The 24515-nt window shown below is 48.3% G+C and overlaps 1 protein-coding gene across 1 annotated transcript in view; it reads left to right on the forward strand.

Annotated features, from left to right (window-relative positions):
* Positions 1 to 24515, forward strand: part of COL20A1 (collagen, type XX, alpha 1) — a gene marked incomplete at its 3' end in the record, with an annotated part of 132884 nt that overhangs the window by 78377 nt on the left and 29992 nt on the right. The window contains exons 17-20 of the mRNA XM_015412296.1: positions 6296 to 6438; positions 12853 to 12982; positions 14838 to 14894; positions 22545 to 22583. Of these exons, the coding sequence (XP_015267782.1) occupies positions 6296 to 6438; positions 12853 to 12982; positions 14838 to 14894; positions 22545 to 22583 (369 nt within the window). The remainder of the gene's footprint in view (positions 1 to 6295; positions 6439 to 12852; positions 12983 to 14837; positions 14895 to 22544; positions 22584 to 24515) is intronic.

Here is a 24515-nt window from a genome sequence, read left to right on the forward strand (position 1 = left end):
ATCCAGCATTGGCATCTCTTATGTGCTTTTTTCTTAAGAAGAAGAAGAAGAAGAAGAAGAAGAAGAAGAAGAAGAAGAAGAAGAAGAAGAAGAAGAAGAAGAAGAAGAAGAAGAAGAAGAAGAAGAAGAAGAGATTGGATTTATACCCCGCCCTTCACTTGGAGTCTCAGAGCGGCTTACAAACTCCTTTCCCTTCCCCTCCCAGTATAGTTGGGGGACCCCCCCCCCAATCCAGAGATGTGCTTCCACGGCTGCCACAGAGACAGCGGCCTCTGATTCTTTGCTGAAATTATTGAGACCTTTGGTTAACAGAGCAGAGTTTTGCCCAGTCATAGACGTGTGACCCTGAGTGCAGTGAATAAATCTCCCAAAAAGTGTATTGCAAAAAAAGATAAACAAGTAGAACATTCAGATTTCAGTCAAAAGGAGAGAGAGAAGCCTAATCTAAAGACATGTGTCTCCGCGGAAGGCCATGCAGAGAGAGTGAGAGGACAAAGGGAGGGGTCAGAGGGCGGCTCTCAGGTTATCCAGCTCAGGATAACTATTACTTAGGCCCAAAGGAGCTGTGGTCCACTAAGGCTAATAGTAACCCATCCACTCAAGAACATAAGAGACACCAATGTTGGATCAGGCCGGTGACCCATCCAGTCCAACACTCTGGGTCACACAGAGGCCAAAACCCAGGGGCCATCAGGAGGTCCACCAGCGGGGCCAGAAGCCCTCCCATTGGCACCCTCCAAGCACCAAGAAGACAGAGCACTACTGCCCCAGATATAGTGTTCAATCTGTAAAGGTAAAGGTAAAGGTTCCCTTGCTCGAAAGCCAGTCGAGTCCGACTCTAGGGTTGCTGTGCTAATCTCCGTTTCCGAGCCGAAGAGCCAGCGCTGTCCAAAGACGTTTCCGTGGTCATGTGGCCGGCATGACTTAAACACCAAGGCGCACAGAACGCTGTTACCTTCCCACCGAAGTGGTACCTATTTATCTACTTGCAATGTCTTGCTTTCGAACTGCTAGGTTGGCAGGAGCTGGAACTAGATACGGGAACTCACTCTGTCATGCGGCACCCTGGGTCTTGAACTGCTGAACTACTGACCTTCCACAGCCTGCAGTTCAGCGTCTTAACCACTTGAGCCACCGCAGCTCCTTCTGTACCTTGTGGCTAATAGCCACTGATGGACTTCTGCTCCATATGTTTATCTAGTCCCCTCTTGATGCTGTCTATGCTTGTAGCCGCCACCACTTCCTGCAGCAGTGAATTCCACATTTTAATTACTCATCAGGTTTTCCCAAAGCTGTGCATGCACAAAGACACAGCTGATTCAAACAGATCAGCACCAAACAGTACAGTTGCATCGAAGCACAACATTTATTGATGACTGACAGATAGGATTTGTGAGTGATCTAATTGTGCTTTTTAACAATTGCATGCTGAGCACGGCAGTTATGCAGCGAGGATGGGGAGTTCGTAGCGCTCGATCGGGCTGTGTGAGACGTGCTCATGCGCAAAAAGCCAATTGTGCTGTACTGCATGATTAATAAGGAATACAGTGAAACAGCCTTCCCAACACCCACAAACAGTGACAAAGTTATTGAACTAATGCTCCAAAAGTCAGGTCTTTGTTCACAGTCAATGAATAAGATATGAGCCAAACCAGTGGCTGTTCAAGCATTCGTAGTCTTTGGAAGTCCCACCCCCTAAGAACGTCAGAAGAACCCTGCTAGATCAGAGACCAGTGGTCCATCTGGTCCAGCATCCTGTCTCACACAGTGGCCAACCAGTTTCTCTAGAGGGTCAACAACAGGATATACAGGCTGAGGCTTTAGTAAGAACATTAGGAGAGCCCTGCTGGATCAGATCAGTGGTCCATCTAGTCCAGCATCCTGTCTCACACAGTGGCCAACCAGCTCCTCTGGAGGGCCAACAACAAGGCATAGAGGCTGAGGCCTTCATAAGAATATCAGAAGAACCCTGCTGGATCAGACCAGTGGTCCATCTAGTCCAGCATCCTGTCTCACACAGTGGCCAACCAGTTCCTCTGGAGGGCCCAACAGCAGGGCATAAAGGCTGAGGCGTTCCCCTGATATTGCCTCCTTGCTCTTGGATTCAGGGGATTAGTGCGTCTGAATGTGGAGGTTCCCCTCAGTCACCATGGCTAGCACCCACTGATAGACTTATCCTCCATGAATCTATCTAACCCCCTTTTAAAGCTGTTTCTTCCTGAGGCCATCACTACATCCTCTGGCAGCAAATTCCACATTTTGATCACTCTCCGTGTAAAGTAGTATTTCCTGTTGTCCCTCCTGAACCTACTGCCCATAAATTTCATTGGATGCCTTCAAGTTCTAATATTTGGGGAGAGGGAGAAAAAGTTCTCTTTGTCAACTCTCTCTCCACCCCATAATCATTTTATAAATCTCTCTCATGCCCCCCCTCCTTTCTTTTCCAAACTGAATCTTCCCAGACTTGAGTCTTTAGCCTTTCCTCATAGGGAAGGTGTTCCTAGAATCATATTTAGCCTCCTCACTGCATGCCTCTAGTTTAAATGGGGGGGGAAGCCTTTGTTAATTGAGTTCTTGCCCTGATTTAAGCGCTACGCTAAATAATATTTTACTGTTCTGAATGCATTTTGAATATTTAAATTTTTACTTACGAGCTGCCTTGAGAACTTTTGCATAAAATGGCATATAAATGACCTAAATAAATAAACCGCAGTCAAGGCGTAGGGCTGCATTTTATTTGCATAATAAACTGGCCCCGTATTTATTCACTTAGGGAAATTTTATGCAAGCTTCTCCAGGGACCACCTAAGGCAGCTTACCAAATAAAACATAATAAAAGCATAAAACATTCGAAGCTGTTAATTAAAACACATCATTTAAAGAAACCCAGGCAGGGCATGGAAGCGTATATCAGCGAGCCAGTGAAAATGAATAACAGATTTCAAACTAAAAGTGCGCGATAAAGGAGTTGTTAAAAGATCAGTCCCTTAATTAAAAGCTTGGATAAATAGAAACGTTTGGGCTTGATGCCTAAAAGAGGACAACGTTTGGGCCAGGCTAGCCTCACGGGAAAGGGCATTCCTTCGGTGAGGTGCCACCACTGAAAAAACCCTGTTTGCCACCTACCTCATTTCACCTTCAGGCAGTGGCACAAGAATAGAAGGAGAAGAGAAGAGATTGGATTCCTACCCCGCCCTTCACTACCCAAAGGTGTCTCAGAGTGGCTGACAAACTCCTTTCCCTTCCCCTCCCCACAACAGACACCCTGTCAGGTAGGTGGGGCTGAGAGAGCTCTGACAGAAACAGCTCTTTTTCAAGAACAGCTCTTATCAGAACTACGGCTTGCCCAAGGTCATCCAGCCAGGTGCAAGTGGAGGAGTGGGGGAATCAAACCCGGTTCGCCCAGATTAGAGTCCGCGCACTTAACCACTGCACCAAACTGGCACCAAATAGGGCTTGTGAGGCAGATTTTTTAAATTAGTTTATATACAGAAAGGGGGAAAGGGGAAAGAAGGAAAAAGAAAGAAATACAGAAATATTTTAAAAATTCCAGCTTAGCATTCTGCATGCATATCTTCTTGTTACAATTGAACAACTACTTCATCGATCGTGAGGCAGATTCTTGAGTGGTTCGCTGGTTAATATGAGATGTGACTTTCCTTTAGGTACCCTGGTGCCAGTGCCATTTAGGGCTTTGAGGGCTTTCTGCATTTTCATTTCCCTTGCTTGAGTGTTGCTTCGTTGCTTCTGGAGTGGGTAGGTACTCTGTTCTACATGTGTTTGACTCCCTCTAGTGGTCGATTTGATATTACGCTGCTCTATGTGCGGCATATCTCCCTGCAGATTTAAAACGGAGAGGTTTTGTGCTGGACAGAAAGCGATGTAATATCGGATCAACCACTTGAAGTAGCAAGACATGTGCAGAACAGAAAAATAAATGACGAAGCAACAGGAAAACACAAATAAAGAGAATAAGAATGTGGGAAAGCCCTGAAGATAAGAAACAGCATTCTGAATTCCGCCCAGAAACAAAGGGACAATGAGTGCAGATCTTTCAGCATTGGAGTGATATGATCCCTGTATCCTGCCCCTGACAGTGGCCTGTATTTATTTATTTGGCACGTTTTCCTTTCTCCCTTCTTTCAAAGAATTTGGGGCAGTGTGTTCAATTCTCTTCCCCTCCTCCCTTTATTTCTCATAACAACCTTGTGAGGTAGATTGGGCTGAAAGAGAATGACCGGCTGGTGGACACCCACCAAGCTTCCATGGCAGGGCGAGGATTCGAATCTGTGTCACTCTGAACCTAGTCTAATGTTCTAACCATGATACTACCCTGGCTGTCTCATCGTACGTTGTCTCGTCATATATATTTAGGACAGCCAGTCTGGTGTAGCTGTGAAAGTGCGGGACTAGGCTCTGTAAGACCCAGGTTGGCATCTCCACTCTGCCAGGGAAGCTTACTGGGTGACTTTGGGCCAGTCACACACTCTAAGCCTAATAGGGATGGGCACAAATGGACTCACGAACTATAGTTCGTGACAAATTTTGATCGGTTCATGGTTTGTGAACTCCAGTTCGTGGTAGGTCAACTGGAACGGACTTTCCACGAACTCTCAAGCCGTTCATGGTGGGTTGTGGCGGTTGGTGAATGGATACATTTCCAGACAGACTGTCCCCACTCAATCACAATGTTTACCAAACTTCAAAGCAGTGAGGGGGGGAACTTGGAGGGCATACGGAGAAACATCAGGGGAGGTCTCATGTGAGTTTGATGTCTGTAGCTTGCACAGCGTCCATTCTATGTATTCCTAAACCTCCTGAACCTCTGTCTGTCATTTCCCCAGAAAGCACTTTCCTGGGGACATCTTCTTTGGGGCTGTTACGTGGACCTCATAAACCCAGTCCTCACCAAACTTAGAGGGCTGGTAAAGGAGAGTCAGCCAGAGATCCCAGTTCGTGCCCATCCCTACAGCCGAACCTACTTCACAGGGTTGCTGTGAGGATAAAACAGAAGAGGAGACAATGATACATGCTGCTCTGGGTCCCCACTGGGGAGAAAGGCGGGATATTAAATAAAGGAAATAAATAAAAATATTGCTCCCATGTCTATGGATTCTCATTACCTGTGTTTTGAGTTCAGGTTAATGAAAGCTGGTTTGATATTGAATTGGGGAGTGTGGAGATAATCTAGGTCTGCTAGAAATTGTTGTGTGTTTGCCTTGGCAAAGCAAAGGGCCCTGTTTCTGAATCCTGGTGTTGTTTAAGTTGGAAAGCTGACTCATGGGATTCTAAAGATGTACAAGGTCTGTGCGAAATGCTTTTGATTGCTTGCCTGCCTCTTTCTCTTCTGCGCTGGCACTGTGGTTAAAAAGTGACCTAGTTTTTGTCAAGATGGGTAGCCGTGTTAGTCTGGCAGTAGAAAAGAGCAAGAGTCCAGTAGCGCCTTAAAAGCTGACAAAATTTATGGCAGGGGATGAGCTCTTGTGAGCCCCTGCTCACTGCTTCAGATACAGCTAGAATGTTTCCAGTGCAGGCAAAAGGCAAGGGCAAAAAAAGACAAGGGCAATAGAAACCCAGGCAGAACAGAATCAAAGTCCCTGAGAATCTCTGCAGTAGAAACTGAAGGAGGGGGTTCATTTTTGCAAGCCCAGCAGAACCAGGGCAATGTACTAGTGCCCAGAAGAACCCAGTGCCATTGTGGCAATGCCAGCTCAACAGGACTGATGCACTTGCCTTAAAAACAAGTCTAGCTCACCATTTAGTGGTGCATAATGCTAAAGAGCTAAAATTTCTGGCTGTCAGAAAATCTTAGGATCTCCTGGCCCTTCTACACACAATGCCATACAATTTGGAAGGGCGACCTCCAAGGAATACCAGGGTCGTGGTGCAGAGGCAGGCAATGGCAAACCAGCTCTGAAATATCTCTTGCCTGAAAAACAAATCTAGCTTGCCACCTAGTGGTGCATAATGCTAAAGAGCTAGAACTTTTGCCTGCCAGACAATCTTAGGATCTCCTGGTTACTCTACACACAATGCCATATGATGATGATGATGATTTTCCATAAGTGAGCTGTGACTTGATGGCACTTTCTACCACAGCACCTTAAAGACTAAAAATGTTTTCCAGAGTATCAGCTTCCATGAGTCAAAGCACACTTTGTCAGGTACTAGCAAAGTCCGTTTTTCTTGACACACATGAAGCCATCCTGAGGAAAAGGGGGATCATTTGTACATGCCTTGTAACATCCCTTCCCAATTCTGTGAGCCAACCCTCCGACATTTTATTTTATTGCAGCCACCAAGAATCCGCCTGCAAATCTTTTTGTGGATTCGGAGACTCCCAACAGCCTGCAAGTCCACTGGAGTCCTCCAGAGGGTGCTGTGCAACACTACAGACTCACCTACACCCCCGAACTGGGCCAGAAGCACCAGGAGATGGTGGGTTTTGTGGAGGGTAATGCCTTCTGACCTGGATAGCCCAGGCTAAGCCTGATCTTGTGTGATTTAGGAAGCTAAGCAAGGTCAGCCCTGGTTTGGACTGGGATGGGAGACCACCAGGGAAGTCCAGAGTCACTACACACATGAACACACAGGAAGTTGCCTTAAACAAAATCAGACTCTTGGTCCATCAAGGTCAGTACTCAGACTGCAGCGGCTCTGCAGGGTCTACAGGCAGAGGTCTTTCCCATAGCTATTCTGGAGTTCACCCTGTATATTAAGTCGAATTCAGAGTCTATTGCTCCATCATCTTCTCCCAGAAACAGTGTTATTGCTTTCATCATCTCCAGTCTGATATTTTCTTTTTCATTTTCTGCAATGCCCCTAAATCTTAGATGGGTTTGCATTCTCCTGAACTCCGTCATAGTTTCAGATCTTCTGACTTGCTGTGTCAAGGAATCTTGTTTTTTCTCCACTTCTTGTATCTTTTCTTCCATTTCTGTGGTTTTGGTTGCCGTTGATTGGACTTCTTTCTTGACTCCTTCAACTTCTTGCTTGATTGAAGTTGTTTCAGTTGTCACCAGGTCTTCTATTGCGGCTATGTTTTTTTCCTGGACTTCTTCCAATTGCTTCAGATGTATTTGGGTTTGCTTTTCCATTTGTGCTTCCAGTTGTTTGACTATCTGGGTCTCTAGTTGTTTTTCTATCTGCACTCCCATGTTACGTGGACCTCATAAACCCAGTCCTCACCAAACTTGGAGGGCTGGTAAAGGAGAGTCAGCCAGAGATCCCAGTTCGTGCCCATCCCTACAGCTGAACCTACTTCACAGGGTTGCTGTGAGGATAAAACAGAGGAGGAGAGAATGATACGTGCTCCTCTGGGTCCCCACTGGAGAAAGGCGGGATATTAAATAAAGGAAATAAATACAAATATTGCTCCCATGACTATGGATTCTCATTACCTGTGTTTTGAGCTCAGGTTAATGAAAGCTGGTTTGATGTTGAATTGGGGAGTGTGGAGATAATCTAGGTCTGCTAGAAATTGTTGTGTGTTTGCCTTGGCAAAGCAAAGGGCACTGTTTCTGAATCCTGGTGTTGTTTAAGTTGGAAAGCTGACTCATGGGATTCTGATGCCGGGGATTGGACCTGGGACCTTCTGCATGCCAAGCAGATGCTCTCCCACTGAGCCACAGCCCTTCTTTACAGCTCTCCAGGGTCTCAGGCGGAGGTCTTTCCCATCACCTCCTGCCTGGTCCTCTTAACTGGAGATGCCGGGGATTGGACCTGGGACCTTCTGCATGCCAAGCAGATGCTCTCCCACTGAGCCACAGCCCTTCTTTACAGCTCTCCAGGGTCTCAGGCGGAGGTCTTTCCCATCACCTCCTGCCTGGTCCTCTTAACTGGAGATGCCGGGGATTGGACCTGGGACCTTCTGCATGCCAAGCAGATGCTCTCCCACTGAGCCACAGCCCTTCTTTACAGCTCTCCAGGGTCTCAGGCGGAGGTCTTTCCCATCACCTCCTGCCTGGTCCTCTTAACTGGAGATGCCGGGGATTGGACCTGGGACCTTCTGCATGCCAAGCAGATGCTCTCCCACTGAGCCACAGCCCTTCTTTACAGCTCTCCAGGGTCTCAGGCGGAGGTCTTTCCCATCACCTCCTGCCTGGTCCTCTTAACTGGAGATGCCGGGGATTGGACCTGGGACCTTCTGCATGCCAAGCAGATGCTCTCCCACTGAGCCACAGCCCTTCTTTACAGCTCTCCAGGGTCTCAGGCGGAGGTCTTTCCCATCACCTCCTGCCTGGTCCTCTTAACTGGAGATGCCGGGGATTGGACCTGGGACCTTCTGCATGCCAAGCAGATGCTCTCCCACTGAGCCACAGCCCTTCTTTACAGCTCTCCAGGGTCTCAGGCGGAGGTCTTTCCCATCACCTCCTGCCTGGTCCTCTTAACTGGAGATGCCGGGGATTGGACCTGGGACCTTCTGCATGCCAAGCAGATGCTCTCCCACTGAGCCACAGCCCTTCTTTACAGCTCTCCAGGGTCTCAGGCGGAGGTCTTTCCCATCACCTCCTGCCTGGTCCTCTTAACTGGAGATGCCGGGGATTGGACCTGGGACCTTCTGCATGCCAAGCAGATGCTCTCCCACTGAGCCACAGCCCTTCTTTACAGCTCTCCAGGGTCTCAGGCGGAGGTCTTTCCCATCACCTCCTGCCTGGTCCTCTTAACTGGAGATGCCGGGGATTGGACCTGGGACCTTCTGCATGCCAAGCAGATGCTCTCCCACTGAGCCACAGCCCTTCTTTACAGCTCTCCAGGGTCTCAGGCGGAGGTCTTTCCCATCACCTCCTGCCTGGTCCTCTTAACTGGAGATGCCGGGGATTGGACCTGGGACCTTCTGCATGCCAAGCAGATGCTCTCCCACTGAGCCACAGCCCTTCTTTACAGCTCTCCAGGGTCTCAGGCGGAGGTCTTTCCCATCACCTCCTGCCTGGTCCTCTTAACTGGAGATGCCGGGGATTGGACCTGGGACCTTCTGCATGCCAAGCAGATGCTCTCCCACTGAGCCACAGCCCTTCTTTACAGCTCTCCAGGGTCTCAGGCGGAGGTCTTTCCCATCACCTCCTGCCTGGTCCTCTTAACTGGAGATGCCGGGGATTGGACCTGGGACCTTCTGCATGCCAAGCAGATGCTCTCCCACTGAGCCACAGCCCTTCTTTACAGCTCTCCAGGGTCTCAGGCGGAGGTCTTTCCCATCACCTCCTGCCTGGTCCTCTTAACTGGAGATGCCGGGGATTGGACCTGGGACCTTCTGCATGCCAAGCAGATGCTCTCCCACTGAGCCACAGCCCTTCTTTACAGCTCTCCAGGGTCTCAGGCGGAGGTCTTTCCCATCACCTCCTGCCTGGTCCTCTTAACTGGAGATGCCGGGGATTGGACCTGGGACCTTCTGCATGCCAAGCAGATGCTCTCCCACTGAGCCACAGCCCTTCTTTACAGCTCTCCAGGGTCTCAGGCGGAGGTCTTTCCCATCACCTCCTGCCTGGTCCTCTTAACTGGAGATGCCAGGGATTGAACCTGGGACCTTCTGCATGCCAAGCAGAGGCTCTGCCAGTGAGCCACAGCCCCTCCCCCAAAGAGGCAAGCAGTGGCAAACCACCTCTGTTTCTCTGTCCTGACCTGGATGCCCCGGGTGAGCCTGATCTCGCCAGATCTCAGAAGCTAAGCAGGGTCAGTCCTGCTTAGTACTTGGATGGGAGACCAACAAAGAAGCATGGGGTTGCTAAGCAGATGCAGGCAGTGGCAAACCACCTCTGGGCATCCCTTTCCTTGATAACCCTATGGGGTTGCCATAAATTGGTTGCAACTTGATGGGGAAAAAAGAATATCCTCTAGGGCAAGACATCTCTTTGGCGTAGTGGTTAAGAGCACGGACTCTAATCTGGGGGAACTGGGTTTGATTCCGCACTCCTCCACATGCAGCTGTGGCCACATGCAGCTGTGGCTGTGGCCATCAGCCAATTGGAGTGGACATAGGTGTGTCCAATTTGTTAGTTGTCATGGGTACAACTGGGGATAGGCTGGAAGTCTGGAAACCATGCCTGCAGTCACATGCCCCCAAACTCCAGCTTCTCCTTGCTGACGTGCCTTTTTGCCTGTGAGCCAGCCATTAAGTCTGGCTTTTGGCATGAATGTGTGAAGAATGTGGGTTTATGGCATGCAATTGAGGCCATGTGCCATAAACTGGTTGCAACTTGATGGCAAAAAAAAGAATGTCCTCTAGGGCAAGACGTAGTGGTTAGCAGCGCGGACTCTAATCTGGGAGAACTGGGTTGGATTCCGCACTCCTCCACATGCAGCTGCTGGAGTGACCCTTGGGTGGCCCAAGGTCATCCAACAAACTTCTGGGGTATAGTGGGTGATTTGGAGAGCCAGTTTGGTGTAGTGGTTAGGAGCACAGACTCTAACCTTGGAGAACTGGGTTTGATTCCCCACTCCTCCACATGCAGCTGCTGGTATGACCTTTGGTCAGTCATAAGTTCTTTCAGAGCTCTCTGAGCCCCACCTACCTCACAGTGTGTCTGTTGTGGGGAGAGGAAGGGAAGGAGATTGTAAACCACTCTGAGTGAAGGGCGGATTATAAATCCAATCTCTCCTCCTCCTTCCCTGAAGATTCTGTTTCAGCCACCCACTGCAAAAGGAAGAATAACCCTTCCCGGGGCTGTTCCTTTTGCGACTTCAACCTATACCTCATCTAATTGCACCAGAGTCAGGATAATTTACATTAAACACTAAAATCTGTTCAGCTAGGGGGAAAAAGTCATTCAAAGTAACACAAATCCAGATGCATTCCAGTCTGAGCCAAGGTTAAATAGACACCGCTGAAGACTAGAGTAAAAAGAAATAAAAAGGAACATTTTACAAATGGTTTTTGAAAATAGGCAAGCCTGGAAATGGATTCTGCTGGTGGATGTTTCATAGGGCCATGGAGCTGGACTGAGGGGACCTGGGTTCAGATTAGGGGTATGCACCCCCCCAAAAAAAAATCTGAATTTTTCAGGTTCTGATCTACCGAACCCAAAAAAATTCGGTATTTGCCGATATTCCCGAATCCCAGTATTGATATGATACTGAGGTTCAGGGATTATTGGACTAGCCAAATTTATTTGGCTCAATTATACCCTATGGGGACTGTCCCCATAGGGTATAATATCCCCCCCCCTTGAAGGAGGAGTTTCCCATCACTGAAAGGAAGACAAATTGCCTTCCCTTCAATGAAGGGAAGTTTAAATCCCCCCCCCAGAGTCGCACCGCAGGGGCAGCACGCTCCCTTCGTTGAAGGGAAGGCAATTTGCCTTCCCTTCAGTGACAGGAGCTGGTTGCCCCCCCCCCGAGGTAGCCCCCCCTGCCTTCCCTGGCCCACCCGCAGAAGCAGGCAAGCTGGGGAAGGCCTGGAGCCAGACCCCACTGCCTTCCCTGGCCCACCAGTTGAGGCAGGTGAGCCGGGGAAGGCCCTGGAAGGAGCGGGGAGGCATTTAAATGCACATCCCTAGTTCAGATTCTTGCTGAATTGTGAAATGGGTTGCCAATGTGGGGCCTGAAAATTTCCTGGCATTACAACTGATCTCCAGACAGGGGTCAGTCCCCCTGGAGAAAATGGCTGCTTTGGAGGGTGGGCTCTAGGCCATTGTACCCTCCTGAGGTCCCTCCCCAACCCCCCCTTCCACAGGCTCCTCCCACAAAGTCTCCAGGTATTTTCCAAGCAGAGCTGACAACCCTAACTGTGACCCCAAAGTCTCCAAGTATTTTCCAACCAGAGCTGACAACCCTAACTGTGAAGCTCCTCAGTTGTCTGTCTGTTAGGGGCGTGCGCTTGGAGATACCCAAGCTGAAAATAAACTGGAAAATAGCTGTTTCAGGTCAGCTCAGAGGTATCCAAAATGATTCAAAACACTCCCAAATTCCAGGAGGGGAAAAAATGTTTATCTCCTGGAATTTCAGGAGTGTTTCAGGTGCTCGGAGCCAAGAGAGAGCGAGAGAAAGCTGGTCCACCAAACATCTGTTGGTGCCGTCACCCTCCCTTTAAGTGTTTGTCTCCCGTGGTAGGTCTACAACCCATAGAAAATCATGGAGGCATTATTTCCTGTGATTGGTGGAGATGTCAGGTATAGCAGCAGGAAATAATGGCTCCGTTTTCCTATGGGCAGTAGACCTCCCTTGGAGTCGAACACTCTGTGTCATACAGTAGCCAAAACCCAGGGGCCATCAGGAGGTCCACCAGCAGGGTCAGAACTCCAGAAGCCATCCCCCTGTGCCCCCCAAGCACAAGAATACAGAGCATCACTGCCCCAGACATAAGAACACAAGAGAAGCCATGTTGGATCAGGCCAATGGCCCATCCAGTCCAACACTCTGTGTCACATAGTGGTGCCATCAGGAGGTCCACTAGTGGGGCCAGAACTCCAGAAGCCCTTCCCCTGTGGCCCCCCAAGCACCAAGAATACAGAGCATCACTGCCCCGAACATAATAACATAAGAGAAGCCATGCTGGATCAGGCCAATGGCCCATCCAGTACAACACTCTGTGTCACACAGTGGCCAAAACCCAGGTGCCATCAGGAGGTCCACCAGTGGGTCCAGAACTCCAGAAGCCCACCCACTGTTGCCTCCCAAGCACCAAGAATACAGAGCATCACTGCCCCAGACTAAGTGTTCCATCTATACCATGTGGCTAATAGCCACTGATGTTTTGTTCCATATGTTCATCCAATCAGTTCTTGAAGCTGTCTATGCTTGTAGCTGCCACCACTTCCTGTGGCACTGAATTCCTGTTTTGTATCCTCCAAATGAGACTTGAATGTCAAAAAGGAGTATTCATTTAGGCTATAAAACTTACCTTGTTTTCTCCTGCAGATAATGCTGTCGGGTAAAAGCCGGACCATCACACTTCACTCACTCCTTCCTGGTACAGTGTACACAGTGACAGTTTCTGCAGTCTATGCCACAGGAGAGAGTGATCCCATCTCTACAACTGGCCAGACAGGTAGTAAAATCAGTGGATTCCTTATCTTCTTCTTTTTTGTATCCTGTTTTGATGTTCTCAGGCAAACCTACTTCACAGGGTTGTTGTGAGGCGGAAAGAACCATCCATGTATGCTGCCTTGGTCTCCTCGAAAGAAGTGTGCAATAAAATGTAGTTGTAATGGAAAGCTTAATTTCAGAGCAAAGTTTAAAAGCTTAGGTAGCTGCTTGGAAGGTAGCCTGCAGCTGAGTGGTCACATGACCAGAGAGGCAGAGAGAGAGAGAGAGAGAAACAGAGAGAGAGAGAGAGAGAGGCTTACCAAGGTCCGGCGGGGGAATCGTATTTCTTGGCAGGAGCCTCCACGCGCTGCACCCGCTCGTCGTGGGGACAGCTCCACGCGCTGCACCCGCCGTCACCAGGATGTGACGCTCCGCGTTGCTCTGGCAACGGGGCTGTTTGGAGTAAACAGCAGTCACTAGGGGCGTGGGGGGGTATTTGTGAGTTTCCTGCACTGTTCAGGGGGTTGGACTAGATGACCCTTGAGATCCCTTCCAACTCTATGATTCTATGATTCTATTATTTACATCCCCGTCGTATTCCCATCCAGGTACTTCCACCCTAGCCTACCTCACAGAATTGTTAACTCTAGAAATACTTTTTTAAAGCGCATAATAGAGTCCCATCCTATTCTCCACTGGTTTTCAGCTGGACAGAGTTAATGCTGAACACACGACAACGTATCTGTGCATTCCCTACTGTAGGAGCATTAGTAAAGATTAGTCATAGATGAGCTGGTAACCTCTTGGCCTGACTACTGTAATACGATTCACACGGGGCTGTGCTTGAAGACTGTTTAGAAACTGCATTCTGTCCAGAATTCTGCAACATGATTTTTGTAGGGTTCTGACCGTGTGAATCATGCCAGCAAAGCCCAAAGAGCAGCGGCATGGAACCACAAATGCTAACATGTACCACGGGCACAGATGTTTGTATATTTGTTTAAAACATATCTAGGGACAGTTTCTTTTAGCATTTGTGGTTCCACTGGGCACAATGCAGCTTGAACGTTATGTTCCTGTGAATGTTTTCTCTCACCTCTGTCCCTGCAAGGTGGTGGTCAGGAACTCACATATAGACCGTCTTCCGGTGGATGATTCATCCCTCTGGATTTTATCCCTGCATGCCTTTCATGTCACTGCTTTGTTCTATGAGTTCGAGAACGTGAATCGTGCCCGAGAAGATACGACACGAGATTCGTGCAAAGTGTGACATGACCCAGAAAGTTCGAGAATGTGAATTGTGCCCAAGATATGCTAGTTAATTGTTCAGTACTGTTGTACCTAGCAGTCGGTAGATAAGGAAGGGGACTGGTGGAGGAACAAGACAGTAGGCACGCACAACAGTGACCTGATGGATGCGGGAAACTGGTCCTTTCTGCATTTGCCCACCACTCCAGATTTTCTCAGTGTTTGAGTCCAGGCAATTTAATAAGTCCAGGGCAAAACGGCATCCAAATAACCCGGGGCAACAGCAGGCTGAAACCGGGTTGACCCTGAAGGGAGGTAATGTAATGCAGAATGAGGAAAAAACTGGAATCAAAAGAAGGTTGGACTCAGTTTTACTGCATAATGTGGGGGGATTAAAAAGAAGGTTGGATTAGATTTTCATGCAGAATTGCTTGGAGGACACCGCGGTGGACATGGATTAAAAGGAGAACGCAGAAATATCTCCAGATATTTTTCAGGCTGCCCTTGGCATATCTTTTCCTTGACTGTCTCGTTTCCCTTTTGGAACAGGGGATTACAATAGTTTTTAGCCGGCTTTCGTTTTAAGAACGGCATCACACTGCATGTTTGTTTGTTTGATCTCTTGCTAGCCTCAGCCTTGGCCAGGTTGCCCACTTCAAGAGGATCGGCCCCATTCAGAACTGACGGTAAGGCCTCTGCGGTGCTACTCTGTTTCCTTTCCGTTGTAAAAACCAGGGGTCATACTTATTTCCTGCAGGAGCGCACAGGAGCGGAGCTCCGGCAGTAAAGAGCCCAGGGGGCGGGCACATGCAACAAGCCCCACCCCCTGCTCCCAGCAGCCCTCGTCAGAGCAAGGTAAGTTGCAGAGCTCCCCCCCAGCCCAAAACAGTCCAGTGGCACCTTGAAGACCAGATTTTATTCAGGTACAAGCTCTCCCTCCTCTGCGGGGACAGATCTGCACGGCCCCCCCCCAATAGCTAGCAATCCAAAACAGTCCAGTAGAGCCTGAGTGGTGGGTGTGGCCGTTTCACACACTTCCGGTGATGTCAGGGGGTGTGGCATATGCAAATAAGTTATGCAAATAAGTTATGCTAATGAGCTCCTGCACCGCTTTTTCTGCGAAATGACCCCTGGTAAAAACTAGTCTTTTTGCACAGTCTTCCGGTGTGTGTCTGTGTGTCCTCAATGCTGCCAAGCTGCTTCAGACTTATGGTGACCCTATGAATTAAAGTCCTCCCAAATGTTAACAGCGTCGCTCAGGTCTTGCAAACTGAGGGCCTTTGTGGCTTCCTTGAATGAGTCAATCCATCTCATGTTGGGTCTTCCTCTTTTCCTGCTGCCTTCCCCTTTTCCAGTTTGAGAGCCAGTTTGGTGTAGTGGTTAGGAGCATGGACTCTAATCTGGGAGAACTGGGTTTGATTCCCCACTCCTCCACGTGCAGCTGTTGGTGTGACCTTGGGTCAGTCACAAGTTCTCTCAGAGCTGTTCTCTCAAGGGCAGTTCTCAAAGGAGCTCTCTCAGCCCCACCTACCTCACATGCAGTGTTCCCTCTAAGCTGAGTTAGTGTGAGCTAGCTCACAGTTTTTTAGCCTCTAGCTCAGGAAGGATGGCTCCAGAGCAAACTAATTTATGCAGCAGCCAAATTGCTCGCTCACAACTTTAATGCCAGTAGCTCACAAAGTAGAATTTTTGCTCAAGACTCCACAGCTTAGAGGGAACATTGCTCACAGGGTGTCTGTTGTGGGGAGGGGAAGGGAAAGGAGTTTGTAAGCCACTCTGAGACTCCTTCGGGTGGTGAAGGGCGGGGTATAAATCCAATCTCGTTGTCTTCTTCTTCCTAGCATGATTGTCTTTTCCAGCAACTCTTGTCTTCTCATAATGTGACCAAAGGACGATAGTCTCAGTTGAGTCATTTTAGCTTCTTGGGAAAGTTCAAGCTTGATTTGATCTAGAAGCCTCTTCTTTATCTTTCTGGCGGTCCACGTGATCTGTAAAACTCTCCTCCAATACCACATTTCAAAAGATTCTACTTTCTTCCTGTCCACTTACTTCATTGCTGAGCAGTCGGGTTAGAACAGATAAAAGGAAGTACTTCTTCACCCCAAGAGTGATGAACACACGGAATTCACTGCCACAGGAGGTGGTGGTGGCTACAAGCATTGACAGCTTCAAGAGGGAATTAGATAAACATATGGAGCAGAGGTCCATCAGTGGCTGTTAGGCACAAGGTATAGATAGGAACTCTCAGTCTGGGGCAAGTGAAGCTCTGTCTTCTTGGTGCTTGGGGGGGGGCAACAGTGGGAGGGCTTCTAGTGTCCTGGTCCCATTGCTGGACCTATTTTTGACCACTGTGTGACAGAGTGTTGGACCGGATGGGCCATTGGCCTGATCCAACATTGGCTTCTCTTATGTTCTTATTGTCCAACTTTCACACTCATACATAGTAATGGGGAATACTGCGGTATGAATTATCTTGATATGGGTTGCCAGTGACACACCCTTACCCTGAATAATTTTTTTCTAGCTGCTTCATGGCTCCCCTTCCCAGTCTCTGTGTCCTTCTGATTTCTTGGGTGCAGTCTCCCTTTGGGTTGATGAAAGAGCCAAGGAATAGGAAACCTTGAACAATTTCCATTCCCTCATTGTCAGCCTTAAACTTCTGTATAGAACCCATTTGCTTGAGAAGGGGGGACAGTGGGAGGGCTTCTAGTGTCCGGGCCCTACTGGTGGACCTCCTGATGGCACCTGGTATTTTTGGGTACTTTGTGACAGAGTGTTGGACTAGATGGGCCATCCAACATTGGCTTCTCTTATGTTCTTATGTCTTTTTGGCCATACACAGTATCCGTAGAACTCTCTTCCAACACCACATTTCAAATGAACAGTCTTCCTAGAATGGTGAAAAAGAAGAAGAAGAGTTCTTTAGGAATCCGGTGCCAGAGGTCTGATTGCTGGATTTTGAAATTTGTAAAGCTTTTTTCCGAGCGCGGCACAATTCTGCTGTAATCTGAAGTGGCAGGGGGTGTTTTCGCTCGGTTTCCCAAGGTGAAACAAATGCAAATCCACAAGGTGCAGAGTGATTCTCAACAAAACGTCTGGCATTCTACAGGAAGACGATATTTATTTCTGTGCCCTTAGCGGAAAAGGGAGGCTGCGAATGTATTTCAGGAAGCCTTTCAATTAAATTCCCCCTCTCTTTAAAATGCTTTATTAATGTGAGATTGTCTGGGGCGTCTCTTCAAATGACTAGCTATAAAACACATTTGGAAGAGGGTTCCATTGAACAAACTAGGCTGTAAAAAACCTGTCGGGGAGTCAATTGTAAAATACAGACGTCACCAAAATTGGTTTTGCGGCTTTCTCCGTGACGGCAAAGGTTCCTCTCTAGAATGTTTGTTGGAGGAATGCGGCAAAGAGAGGAAAAATGAATTGGATTTAGCTGCAAATCAGGAACAATTTGGGCCACGTTATAGCGTCAGAGTTTTTACCACCCTTCTGATTGACCTGGGAGAGAGGTAGGAGGTAGGAGCTGGAGAACTGGGTTCAATTCCCCACTCCTCCACTTGCACCTGCTGGATGACCTTGGGCAAGCCATAGTTCTGGCACAGCTGTTCTTGAAAAAGAGCAGTTTCTGTCAGAGCGCTCTCAGCCCCACTGACCTCACAGGGTTTCTGTTGTGGGGTGGGGGAGGGAAAGGAGTTTGTGAGCCGCTCTGAGACTCCTGTGGGTAGTGAAGGGCGGGGTATAAATCCAATCTCCTCCTCCTCCTCCTCTTCTTCTTCCTCCCTAGATGTGTACCACTAAGGAAATATAAAAATTAAGAATATAAGAACCTAAGAAGAGCCCTGCTGGATCAGCCCAATTGTCCATATAGTCCAACATCCTGTCTCACACAGTGGCCAACCAGTTCCTTTGGACAGGGCAGAGAGGCAGAGGCCTTCCCTTGATGTTGCCTCATTGCTCTGGGATTAGTGCCTCTGAATGCGGAGGTTCCCCTCAGTCCCCGTGGCTAGTAGCCACTGATAGACTTATCCTCCATGATCCTTTCTAATCCCCTTTTAAACCTGTGTATTCCCGTGGCCATCACTACATCCCCTGGCAGCCAATTCCACATTTTAATCACTCTCGGTGTAAAGCAGCATTTCCTTTTGTCGTCCTAAATCTACGGCCTGTCAGCTTCATTGGCAGTCACTGGGGAGAGGCCTAATCAAAATGGATGCCCGCTGCCTCAACTAAAAGTCCTGGTGGAAGAGCTCCGTTTTGCAGGCCCTGCGGAACTGGAACAGGCCCTGCGGGGCCCTGCTCTCATATGGTAGCTCATTCCACTAGGCAGGGGCCAGGGCCGAAAAAGCCCCGGCCCTAGATGAGGCAAGTCGGACATCCCTAGGGCCAGCCCCGGCCCCCGGCCCGCCGCCGCAGGGCTCTTTTTGTAACAGGAACTCCTTTGCATATTAGGCGACACACCCCTAATGTAGCCAATCCTCCAAGAGCTTACAGAGCTCTTCTGACAGGGGCTACTGTAAGCTCTTGGAGGGTTGGCTACATTAGGGGTGTGTCGCCTAATTTGCAAATTACATATAACAACCAATAAGATTGTGTAGTTAAAGACCAATGAGAGTCTTTCCCTCTCTGGAGCTTGTACAGTTCCTGATTGGTCGCTGTTGGAGGGCGACCAATGATAATGCAGTTCAGAGAAGCCTTCATCCGGCTCAAGCTTTACATTGGAAGTGAATGAGGTGATTCATATAAGCTTTTCCTAATACATAACACACACTATGACTAAAAACCTAAGAAAGGAAGGTCATTAACAGTTAGTATTCAGTTAGTCATAAAAATAATAACTTTTCGTTTAAGTCAATGAATTCAAGAGTTAGTGAGTCCGTTTTAGTAACTTTTTTTTTTTTAATGTGCACAAAGTCTCTTTCATCTTCTTCTTCAGTTGCGGGTCTTTAACAAAGGAGTTCCTGCTACAAAAAGAGCCCAGAACGTAAGATTCTATGGGGCTCATATGGGGAGAGGCGGTCTCGAAGATACCACGTATGCTGACGGTGCTGTCTTACTAGCAAACATTATTCATGAGAATAACATGCCAAGGAGATGCTCAGAAAGGCTTTTACACTAGAGGACACCCCCTTGAGTGTCCTTGCTTTTCAGGGGCATCTTTGATCCCACCCCCCATCAAAGGCTTCCTTTGTCTCAGATTCTGGCTCGGTCTCATTGCAGCCCGAGACTTTTCCAGAAGCAAATAACCGCGGTGCTTTGGTTTTTGGAGGAATCTTTTTTTTCTTCTGCTGAAATTTAAAAGGAAAGCACTTTAGAACTCTTCAACCAAAAGAGCCTTTGATTCTCCCTCGCCTATCTCTGATTTGTATGAGCGGCAGTTCCCAATTCTTGATTCCCCGGCTCAAAGGATGAGTGGAGATTTAGCTAGGGATTTCCTGCAAGAGGTGGACGGCCGGCAGGTGCCCAAGTACTTAGATTTTGGACAAAAGAGGCTCATTTAGCCATGCACAATGCAGTCGACAGAACGGGCACGAAAAGGAGGTAGAAGAATGTGCTCCCTTTCTAAATTTGTAATTAATATTAATACACAGGCACGGAGTCATTGTTTGGATTGTTTCTTGGCAAATAAACAACTGCTTTAGTTTAAGATTAAAACAGCATCTTGTCGTCTCTGTGGTCTGAAAAACAGAGGACAGGAAGGCCGTCTCCTTCTGTATGTCCCAATGAGCCAACTGTGGTAGGGTTACCAACTTCAAGGTAATAACTGGAGATCTCCCACTATTATAATTGATCTCCAGGCGATAGAGGCCAGTTCACCTGGAGAAAATGGCTGCATAGGAAGGTGGACTCTATGGTATTAGACCTCATTTAACTCTCTCCCCTCCCCAAACGCCACCCTTTTCAGGCTCCACTCCCCCAAATCTCCAGGTATTTCCCAACCTGGAGGTGGCAACCCTCCACTGGGGTCATCAGGCAGCCATCTGCTGGCTATCCTGCCACTTAGGGTGGTCCGTCTGGCATCAACCTGGCGCTCAGGCCAATTCCATCATTGCCTCCAGCTCTGTGGAATGGTTCCCCTGGAGAGGTTAGGGGGCCCTTCTTGGTTGTGTTGCCAACCTCCAGGCGGTGGCTTGAGATCTCCTGGGCTTATTACTGATCGCCAGGCGACCGATCAGTTCATCTGGAGAAAATGGCAGAGCACAGTTTCACTATTCAAACCCAACTCCCCTGCTCTTAGAGGTAAAGGTAAAGGTTCCCTTGCTCGAAAGCCAGTCAAATCCGACTCTAGGGTTGCGGTGCTCATCTCCGTTGCAAAGCCGAAGAGCCAGCGCTGTCCGAAGACGTTTCCGTGGTCATGTGGCCGGCATGACTAAACACCAAGGTGCACGGAACGCTGTTCCCTTCCCACCAAAGTGGTACCTATTTATCTACTTGCAATTTCTTGCTTTCGAACTGCTAGGTTGGCAGGAGCTGGAACTAGAGACGGGAGCTCACTCCATCATGCGGCGGGTCTCAAACTGCTGAACTAGCGATCTTCCACAGCCTGCAGTTCAGCATCTTAACCACTTGAGCCATTAAACCCATCCTTTAAAAACACACATTTCCCCCTTTAAAATGCTAATTAAATAGAAGTGAGCCTGGTTTTGGAGGTTAAATGGTTAATCCTCCTCTCCCATCCCTGTCGGATCCTGAGGCAAATTGAGGCTGCATGAATGTGTATATTTCAACTTCCCCAGGCTCCACCCCCTAAGTCTCCAGGAATTCCCCAACTCGGAGCTGGCAACCCCAGTCCTTGGAAACCTTCAGGAGGCACTGCAAGGCCTGCCTGTATGCCAGGGCTTTTAAGGAAGCTTAAATGGCAGGGAACGTTTAAGGAGGGGAGGTCAGGAGAGATTAGGGGTTTGCTGTTTTATTTTTGGTTGTAACCAGGGCTATTTTTGGGCAGGAACGCACAGGAACGGAGTTCCGGCTGGCTCCTGAGTTGGCCACGCCCAGCAGGAACTCATTAGCATAATAGGCCACACACACCCAACAGCAGGAACTCATTAGGATTGGCTACATTAGGGGTGTGTGGCCTAACATGCAAGGGAGTTCCTGCTACAAAAAAGCCCTGGGTTTGGACAACAGACAAGGTAAACAGAATAGCAAGCAAAAGGTGGGTGTGGCTGGGTGACCACACTTCTGGTAACTTGGGTGTGTGGCCTAATATGCTACTGTGCTGTGCTGTCAAGGGTGTGTCCTAATATGCTAATGAGTTCCTGCTGTTGGGTGTGGCCTATTATGCTAATGAGTTCCTGCTGGGCTTTTTCTACAAAAAAAGCCCTGGTTGTAACTGAAAATGCTTTAAACTACTTCTGCAATCCTCCTTGAGCTTCACTGGATGCCCTCGAGTACCAGTATTTTGGGAGAGAGACATTCCTGGAGATTTGGGGAGGAGGGTGGAGCCTGGGAAGGGCGGAGTTTGGGAATGGGAGGGACAGCTAGGTAGGATGCCGCAGAGCCCGCCTTCCAAAACTCCCATTTTCTCCAGGAGAACTGATCTCTGTAGGGTTGCCAGGTCTGGGATGGAAAATACCTGGAGACTTTGGGGGTGGATCCAGGAGAGGGGCAGTGGAACTGGCCATTTCCTGCTTCTTCTTCCAGTTCTGCTGCTGCTGCTGCATCATTGGAGGTTTGCAGCTTACAGATTCCCACCTGAACAGCGTACTCAAGATTGCAACAGCACAGACATTTCGATGCAGGCATTCAGAGCAAGGGGTGTCAGCTATCAGACACTGTTATATAAACAAAATATTGCAGGAGTGCTGATGTTTTAAGCGTGTTTTTATTTTAAGTAAAAAAAGAGAAACCCTTTTGTGTTTGTGTCCTTTATAAAGTTGATATCTCCGCTACCTGGCATTACCTTTTATGACATGCATGGCCCGGCCCAACAAGGTCTCATATCTGTCAGATCCGGCCCTCGTAACAAATGAGTTCGACACCCCTGCATTAGAGTCTACTCTCCAAAGCAGCCCTCTTCTCCAGGGGAGCTGATCTCTGTCAGCTGGAGGTCAGTTGTAAAAGCAGGAGATCTCCAGGCCCCACCTGGAGGCTGGCGACCCTAGATCCCTGTAGCCTGGAGGTGAGTGGAGATCCCGCGAGATCTCCAGGCACCATCTGGAGGTTGGCAACCCTAGCTTGTCTGAGTGTTCCAATGAACCATGAAGTTCTACTAGAATGCCTGGAACATCCCTTTGCATGCTCTTGCAGGTGGTGGTGGTGGTGGGGGCTTGGCTATGATCGTCACACGGCAATTATATTGTTGATGGTTTCCGTCTCGTTTCCTTCTGCAGACTGCCCTCCCCTCGACTCCTCTGAAGGCGCCCTACAAGGTAGGGCTTTGATTGTGCTCTGTGATCACGCAAAGCGACCCTTTCACTTTGAAGCTTGTACTTTACCTTACCGCTGAAACCAGAATTATTCCTCCTGAATATGATTCCAGACATATTTGGAAAGACAAATAAAATAATTTTGATACAAAGTGTGACTGCCGCCAAAATATTGTACGCGAGATATTGGGAAACAGATAAGATTCCCGATAAGGAAGAGTTTATATCTAAATTATCAAATGTGGTTGAAATGAATAAAGGTAAAGGTTCCCTTCCTCGAAAGCCAGTCGACTCCGACTCTAGGGTTGCGGTGCTTATCTCCGTTTCAAAGCCGGAGAGCCAGCACTGTCCAAAGACGTTTCCGTGGTCATGTGGCCGGCATGACTAAATACCAAGGCGCACAGAACGCTGTTACCTTCCCACCAAAGTGGTACCTATTTATCTACTTGCAATTTCTTGCTTTCGAACTGCTAGGTTGGCAGGAGCTGGAACTAGAGACTTGATACATAGTGTGACTGCCGCCAAAATATTATACGCGAGATATTGGAAAACAGATAAGATTCCTGATAAGGAAGAGTTTATATCTAAATTATTAAATATGGTTGAAATGAATAGACTGACATTATTATTAAAATGGAAAGAAGAAAAATACTTTGAGAATACTTGACTAAAGCTGTATAGATGGATAAAAAATATTAATTGAAAGATATACTTTATTTTCTGCAACACTGTGGGAAGATTCTTACAACATGAATATTTGTATAAACAAAGTTAAGATGTATATTAAAAAAAGTTATAGAAAATAAATAAATAAAGGGAGCAATCAGACAGCAACATCTGGGAAGCGTCCCACCGCCATCGGCAACTCGTGCTGCTCTACCGCAGAAGCGGAGTTAAAAGACACCGGGGAACGTCCAGTAGTAAATGGGTTCCGATGGGCCATGGACTGATTTCCCCGTATCTGATCGCTACAGCGGGCTCTTGTGCCATCGGGATGGTCTGATCAAGCCACCCCGACTCCGTGCCATTGTTCTTTTCTTGTCGCAAACTCCACAGGGAGCCCTCAGTGCGGAGGTGCAATTCCCCGATTCCTCATTTAAGTGCATGAGAAAGAAACAGCAAAAAAAAAAAAAAAACATGATCCACCCACGGTTGCATCTGATCACACTGTGACAGGCTGAGCCCGCAGCTGAGAGCCAGTTTGGTGTAGTGGTTAAGTGCGCGGACTCTAATCTGGGAGAACCGGGTTTGATTCCCCACTCCTCCACTTGCACCTGCTGATGTGACCTTGGGTCAGTCACAAGCTCTGGCACAGCTGTCCTTGAAAAAGAGCAGTTTGTGTCAGAGCTCTCTCAGCCCCACCCACCTCACAGGGTGTCTGTTGTGGGGAGGGGAAGGGAAAGGAGCTTGTCAGCCGCTCTGAGACACCTTTGGGTTGTGAAGGGCGGGGTATAAATCCAATCTCTTCTTCTTCTTCTTCTTTAAAGGAATGTGTGCTCTCGCAATTGCTTTTCAAATTCCTCCGGAGGGAATAGCCTCAATTCCCCTCTGCTTCCACTGGCACATGTGACCGCAGCCTTAGATGGTTTGTTGTTTGCATTGCCCTCTAGTTCTGTAATCCTGGTCCTACCGTTGCATTATTCACTGGTTGTCTTCCGATGTCTGATTGTGCTGCGTATGCCCGCTAATCCATCTTGTATCTCAGTGAGAAAGGCAGACTATCAATCAAGTAGGTAAGATCAAATACATGGCACCAAACAGAGCTTGAGTGTTCCAGTCCCTGTGTCACTAGGGCAGTGATTGGATGCTCATCAGGCATTGCTGGTCTATTTTGTGGGAATTGGCTGGACACCCATAAGAACGTCATCTCTTTCACAGCGTTGAGCTGATCGAAGATCAGTGTCTTAATATTCACATTGCCTCTTGGGTCTAAAA

The sequence above is a fragment of the Gekko japonicus genome, unplaced genomic scaffold (genome assembly GCF_001447785.1).
Source record: "Gekko japonicus isolate JY-2015 unplaced genomic scaffold, Gekko_japonicus_V1.1 scaffold3488, whole genome shotgun sequence".
NCBI lineage: Eukaryota > Metazoa > Chordata > Lepidosauria > Squamata > Gekkonidae > Gekko > Gekko japonicus.